We start from the raw sequence: 7,500 nt of genomic DNA, 5'->3' as shown, positions 1-7,500 counted from the left end.
GACCATTTTTAAAAGTCACTGAACTTTGACATTGTCTGAGGGCCAGCGGTAGCCCATTCCAAAGCTTGGGGGCAGAAGCAGCAAACGAACGGTCTCCAAATGTCTTGCAAGTCGTGCGAGGGACATTTAAACAATGATTGTTCTTTCATATGGTACCATAACATTGCCATTAAGTAAAACAGTGTGTGTTGTAGAGTTCATCTTTCTAAGAACTCATTCCCTCCAAATTGTTGAAACCGGTTTGGGCGACTTTAACCATGACAAAGTGCGATAAAATATTTCTTAAAACATTTAATTTTCAAGATTTTGCAAAAAAATAAAAATAAAAACGAGCCGCATTAGCGGCTTTTTGATCTTGAAATGAAGCCTGACTTACGTTCACTGTGCTAAAATCATCAATGGTTCTTTCTGCTGTTTTACCTGAAGCATTTCGAAAAGCAAAATGGTTACTAATGGCATCAAGAAGGTATACAGGGAGCTAGTTCGGAAGCAGTTATGAGATTTTAGCCATACGATTGGCCCTACATTGCAGCGTGTTTTCATGAGCAAGAAATTGGGGCAACATCTTAAAGCTAAAGAAACCAAGCTGTCAATTGTGAATGAGCAGCGTGTTGTTTACTATTTTTCATGCGACTTATGTGATACATAAATACATGTCAGGTACACCGACAGCCCAACGTATGGCTGAGCACAAAAATACGGCAATCGGTCGACAAAAACGTTTTGAAAGAAACCCAATTTATTAATAAGGTAAATTTCAGTGCTTAGGTTTTTTAAAATGCTGTTCATCACGAATCTAAAGCCTAATTTAAATATCCAGACGAACTCCATAAGTGCCAAACGTTTTGTTTCTTTTTTCTTTTCATTAGAACTCACATTTTTGGGGATACCGATAGTATTTATAAGGTGAATACTTTTTTTGGAAAAATGTACTGGATAGAACAGTTAACTACAGCGGGGACAACAGTACAAATGCCAATCAATAACACTACTGAAACTCAAGGGCAAGGTAGCCATACTAACTGAACATGTCTCAACTCGGAATGATTTCCGTACAGGTCCCTACTTCATTATGCATGCAGAATAAATTAATTATTCATTCGCGCTATTGTTTTGTAGAACAATACGTATACCCAAGAGAACCGTATATATACATGGGTAATTTGTACTTACGGGATGAATAAAAACGGATCTCATTTTTTCTCTCCCTCCCTCTCTCTCTTCTTTCCCTTCATCGTCCACACCGTTACTCGTTTTTGTCCCAGCTTTCCCCTTTCTATCCCTTCGTCTTGTTTTTATTTCCAGACCCCGCTCGGCTTTTTCTACCATTTTATCCCACGATATGTCACTCGCAGCTTGCCTTGGACTCCGACCCACTGTAAACCTCTGGGTTAGGGTTAGGGTTAGGGTTACTCGTCCCTGTTCTTTACCACTGAGCTAACGTGTCAAGTTGCTAATTCACACCTTGAAAATGATATTTATTTTGAATTCTGGCTGACTATTTACATAACAATGATACGTGATTATATACACGTGCCGCGCCGAGCACCTACAATCGAACTTACACTTGTAGGTTACCGTTAAGAGATCCCTGTTTTACTACTCTTGAAACAACCCATCCCTTTAATAATGCTAACCGTAACCCTAATTACGACTAAAGGCACTGTTTAGGCTTAAGGTTAGTCCCTGTGATAGTTTTAGGTTTTCAAGTATTGCTGCTGAACTGTGACCTGCTTTTCCTTCATGCCCCGTGCGTGCGGCACACTTATAAGTTCACTGCGTGGAAGAGTATACCACGCTTAAAGTCTGATTGGTGCATCTTTCATGGGAAACTTTCATGCACGAGTTCATTGCAATTAAAATCGTTTCATATTTCCCTTCTTTTGAAGCAAACTTGTGTCTTCGTAAAAATCAAGATGGCTACCGAAGTAAATGGGGCACAGCAATGGGAGATTTGATCATTTGGAAATTGTCCCTGCTTTATAGCCTTTCCAGAGTTGTGCATAGAGTGGTGAAAAGAAAACAATTTACTTTCGTCTTCCGTGTCCAAAACCTGTGTGAAAACGCAGTCAGTTTGCAAAGACAAAGTGCCGCATCGGGAGATGGATCTCTTTCGCGATGCTCAAGAAAAAACTGCAATGGATAGCCTTCAATCCGCCAGAACACATATTAATTTTCTGACCGTAAACTTTCCTTGAAAAAATATTAGCCCTAGCTACCTGTGGCCGGAAAGTTTACAACTGCCTACAAGACAAGGGCTAACATCATCTCACCGCAGTTAACCATCGCCTAAACTTCGTCGACCCAGACAAACGAGCCCACAGCAGGGCATTGAAAAGACATGATGGGGAGTGAAACGAAGTATGCCTCGTACGGGAACATCCATGGATCTCTACCAAAGCTATTTACTTGGGAAGTATCATTGAGCACATTGCCGATCTCTACAAAGAGCGATAAATCGCAAAATCCCTCTAAATGCACCGTTCGTGATCCTAAATACAGGAAAGGAAGAAAATATACACTTTGCAGTGTCTCGGCGAATTTTTAAGCAGACAGGAAGAACAATTTCACGATAAAAAGAGCAGGTAGCCATTAAATTTCTTATGACAGTTCTTTTATTTGGTTTGTTTGTTATGTTTGCGAATCTGAACCCTATTACAACGATTGCTTGAAACTCCACTTCTTGCGCTTATTCTAAAACTGAAAAATGGGTAAAATTGCAGGAAAAGTCCCGAAATTGCAGGAAAAACTGTTTGATTTTCCGTATTTCAGACAGAAGTTCGACCGACTTTTTTTAAGTCCATATAGACTTAGAAAAAAAACCTCTAAAAAGAAAGAACAAAGCGCCACAGTCCCAAAGGACGTCTATTGTTATCGCTATTGTTTTCTTGAAACAAATGAGTGTATGCATAATGAAGTAGGGACCTGTGCGGAAATCTTGCCCTCAACTCTGCCACATTACGTCTCTCTCTATCGGTGTTGAAGCTATGACAGGAAATTCAAATTCGCTACCTTGTGTTCACGTTCTTCATAAAACTTAAAAATTGGTCATTTTACGTCGCAGATTTGCCGAAATGAAAAATGCACGTGCAGAGCGTGCAAGCTATTGTTTTTGCTCATTAAATATGCAAATGTTGTGACGTTTTCTTTGCCGTCGCGTCGTAAGATCTTAAACTCCCTAAAGCTCCCTAAAGAACGGCTGCGTAGGAGAGACTAGGGATGCGTTCGATTGGGAAACCCGGATTTAGATCCTAAAATCTGGATCTTCGAATTTCCAATCGAACAAGAAATCTCGAAACGGATTTTGTCGCGGATTTCACTAGATTGCAATCCTTCCTGCCATAGATTTCCAATAGACCTAATCGGCTAACTCAATGTTGTACCCAATTCAAATCTCCCGAGATTAAGTTTCTTTGTGTATTGTATTTGCATGATAATGTAGCATTCATATTTAAATGATATGGAAATACCTGAAACAAAACGTTTTATTCCCAAAGGATCTGAATTGGGTACAACATTGAGTTAGCCGATTAGGTCTATTGGTGAAATCCGCGACAAAATCCGTCTTCATCGTTGAGTTCGATTGGAAATCTAAAGATCTAAATCTTAATTCCCCAATCGAAAGCATTCCTAGGTATCTTAAAGACAAAAGTAAAAAAATAACCCCAAGTCAAACAAGTTCCTTTAATTCTTGGAAAAAATCAGCATGGCGTTTGCTGTTTGCCGTGAACGCGATCCAAAATCCCGTTGTCTCCATGTTTAAAATGCTTAAGCAAGCATAATCTAATATATTTGTTTTTGTTCAACTGACACAGCGAGAAAAACAAATATGATTGGCCAGAGAAAATAAAACACGAGACACACCTAGAATAGAAAGTAAACACGGAAGACAGGAGGGGCTTTCCCTGAATTTGACGCACGAAACCACATAACTTGATATTATTTTCGCATACTGCCTTTAGTTTCAGACGGCTGGTCGTCGGGGATTCGTTTAATTTTGCTGTTTGGTGTTCTCTGTACCAAGAAGAGAACTTCTGAACTTATATCTTGGGAGAGTTTCGAAAGTGAACTATTTTCCTTTGCTAAAGTACGGATTTCACGCACTTCCGTCACGAATTTTCGCAGAAACCCTGAGACGTTAAACACGAAGGCGCGCTATACAAGGAGGCTTCCCTGGGAAGCGGTTCGGTCATTTGTTAATCGAGAACGCTGTGTTGTGTATTCCCGATCATTTCTGAGGAATCACAGTCGGCATGGAGTATGACAACCTTGATCAACAGCTTCAAGATATAGAGGAAGTACTTGGAAAGGAAATGGGTGAGCAACCCCAAACTTATTCAAGTATACATGATAAATAAGAGGTAGATAATATTCCGTCAAACGATCTTCTCAAAGGCTATCAAAACGATAAGGTGCGAAGACGAGACAACATTAGAATAATCACTGACAGCGAGAAATCAGTGTCCATAGCGCAGAAAAGTTGGTAAGTTGTGAATAAAATACTATACATAGTGTATGTTAGAATAAGACGGAACTGAAAGATGTGTAAATATTCCTGTTTCGTTTGTTCTCCTCGATATTGACAAAGATGTCTTCTTTAATATGAAAATAAAGTAGATAAGTTTATTGGGATATACGGTACGTCTTTTAACTTAGTGCGGCTCAAAGGATTCTTCAGTGGTGTTTTCTAGGAAATGATCGGGAAAGATAGCGTTTTTTGTTGCTGTTCATGCTGGTTTATCTAGATTGATCTCAGTAAGGTTACTTTGTTTGTGACAAACCAAATTGAATACTTGCTTCGACCTGAATAGGAAAGGTCGAACGTTTGATTCAAACGTGGAATAAATTAATAAGAACAGTAGACGGATTCGCAGCAAAGTAACAATTAAGGCAATTGAAAGGAATCCTACAGGAAGCTTTCACTTTAGTCGACGAAACCATTATGTAATGGCGAGATTTTGGTTTCAGAACTCGATATCTTTGAAGAATTTGACGTTATATGACGTTATATATCTTTCTAGTTATCACACAGCCAGACAACCCCAAGGATGCAAGAGTGCGTGACGTCACGTTATTTTGAGACAGTATCGAGGAAAATGTTCCATAACCAATCAAAAAGCACAGATTAATAATTTTGTCTCTCTTGAGGGAAATCTGAGTTTTTGATTAGTTAATTTGATTTTGATCAATTTCCAATGATTCATGACTCCTGTCCCGATCATATGGCGATGGCAAAAACCTGAGCGAAGCTTGAAAATCGAGCAGAATTTTGAGGTTGCACATCCGTGTAAATGCGATGTTTTTTGGCACAATGCTAGCAAAGTTATCTACTTTTCACTTGCCAAAGGCTTGGAGACAAGCGACCTTTGAAAGTGGGAGAAATTCGGCTAAATTCTGGAGGCACTAGGCCGTGGGCGCTCTTTGAAGTTGCGAAACTAAATATTTTAAGCAAGAGCCGATACAACGTAGATTTGATTTTAGTGATGTACTATATTTCGGCTGGCCAAACCAGCCTTCTTCAGGTACAATGAGAGTTTACATTGAATTGCTTCTATGTACATATATATATATAGTAAATGGATGTTGACGTAATACTGGAAAAAATGTGATAAAACATGGCAGTTACAAAGATTTTGAATTCAAATACTAAGAGTCACGGAAAAATAACGGAAATCACTCAAAATAATAAACTGAAATCTAATACGTTTCTTCGCGGATATTTAAGACCGTTGGGATCAATTGTCCTGCCTTTTAAAATTAAAAAAGCTTCCCTGGCCTCACGGATCGAGTCTCTGTTAGAAAATATTTTTTCGATAGGGATTAATTGCATGTCCTTGGAGATGTTGTGGGGAGAGGAGAGGAAATGTTCTGCGAATGTAGTAGGTTTGGATTTGGTGTTAGCGTTATCTAAAGTGCGGCGGTGTTCATTAAAACGGTCTTTTAAACGTCGTTTAGTTTCTCCTATGTACTGTAGATGGCATCTGTTGCATTGAATCATGTAGATAAGGTTTTTAGTTTCGCAAGTTATGTGGAAATTAATGGAGCGCGTTTCGCCAGTAGAGCAGAATTTGTAGTTGGTTAGTCCATGGAAAATGTAAGGACAGGTAGCGCAGTTTTTGCCACAGCGGAAAGAACCGGAAGAAAGTGTGGAATTAGAATGAGTTACATTGGGGGACAGTTTAGCTGTAACCAGCCGGTCTCGAAGGTTAGGGGAGCTGTACGGGTCCGCAAATGATCCCAGGACCGCAAATGATCCCAGAACCTCAAATGATCCCCAAACTGTACCGCAAATGATCCCGGAACGCAAATGATCCCCGTTTTGGACCGCAAATGATCCCGAAAAAAAAGTGAGGAATGGCATGGTGGAATGGTCTGGATTGAGAATTAATGAGAAGAGCGCTTATTTTTATTAAAATCACTTTAAATCATGCATGGCTAGCAACAGGTTTCTGCCTCATGATAGTTTAAATTTGCCACATTTGATTAGCGGATACAATCATCAAAAACTAACTTGGACGCAATTCTAAACCGATTGTGACCAGGGACCTGTTTCTCGACAAGTCCCGATGACTTTTAGCATGTTTTTTCGAGATAACTAAAAGCGCATTGTGAAACACTTAAACCCTCTCCCTTCTTGAGATAGAGGGAATTGTGACATGTGGAAAGTTTAGGGACTTTCTAGAAACGGCCCACTGATCTCTTTGGCGAGGCGAAAAGGACGCCACCCGGGCCCGGCTAGCAACAATCGTAACATTAATAACTAGTACGCAATGTTTTAGCCTATAAGCTTTGGTTCAACATGCAATACTGCAGTTTTGTTTTTTCCCATATCCTTGACTAAAAGTCGTCCATTAAACAACTATGACAGAAAACGCTATCATTTGCGTAGACCTGCAATGCTCCACCGCTCTTAAATACACCTTGTGTGTAGCACTCGAATTGCCTTCCACATCTGGAACAAGCTATTGGAGCAGCTATTGGTTCCAGGCTATGGTAATGCGGCTCTGCTACATGGCCAAGTGAGGCCATATCTCTAGTGGCTTCGCTTTTATAACCAGCTCCGGGGTGGATAATATTCAATCCCGTTTCTCCTAAGCTTGATACTACCTCCACCGGGATTTCAAACATGTTAATTAGGCCCCATAAAGCAATCCAGTCACCCCATTCACCGTCCATAGCCATCCTTCTCAGAAAGGTATCCCATGCTCCGTGTTTGATAAATTCTCTGAAATGAGTCCCGTCCGGGGATGTTGGATTACTACGGAGGTAATTTACCAAGTCACATCGCACTTTTGTGGCACTCTGCGAGACCCTTCCGCGGCGTATTAGCTGGTCATTCATTGCATGGAATAGACAGTTCCCATCTTTGGGGGCTGGAGGATGGCGAAGGGTTAATCCTACCTTTCTTAATTCCCTGTCCAACCGACTCTTTGGTGATTTACCTTTGTCTGAAGCCTCCTTAAGCCTAGTTTTCATATGTCGGGAAAATCCCAGACGATC

General features: G+C 40.3%; 1 protein-coding gene across 3 annotated transcripts in view; it reads left to right on the top strand.

Moving 5' to 3' along the window:
- The window catches only part of LOC138038900 (uncharacterized), a 43,522-nt gene that overhangs the window by 3,711 nt on the left and 32,311 nt on the right, over positions 1-7,500 (top strand). Inside the window, exon 1 of one of the 3 annotated variants that reach the window (XM_068884981.1) lies at positions 3,946-4,317. The exons of 1 other annotated variant lie outside the window; for it this stretch is intronic. In XM_068884981.1, the coding sequence (XP_068741082.1) occupies positions 4,254-4,317 (64 nt within the window). In that variant the 5' untranslated portion in view covers positions 3,946-4,253. Of the gene's footprint in view, positions 1-3,945; positions 4,318-7,500 lie in introns of those variants that run through there. One more of the 3 variants, XM_068884979.1, reaches the window with a different exon arrangement.

The sequence above is a fragment of the Montipora capricornis genome, chromosome 2 (assembly GCF_036669925.1).
Source record: "Montipora capricornis isolate CH-2021 chromosome 2, ASM3666992v2, whole genome shotgun sequence".
NCBI classification, from domain to species: domain Eukaryota; kingdom Metazoa; phylum Cnidaria; class Anthozoa; order Scleractinia; family Acroporidae; genus Montipora; species Montipora capricornis.
This window is presented reverse-complemented; position numbering and strand designations above follow the sequence as displayed.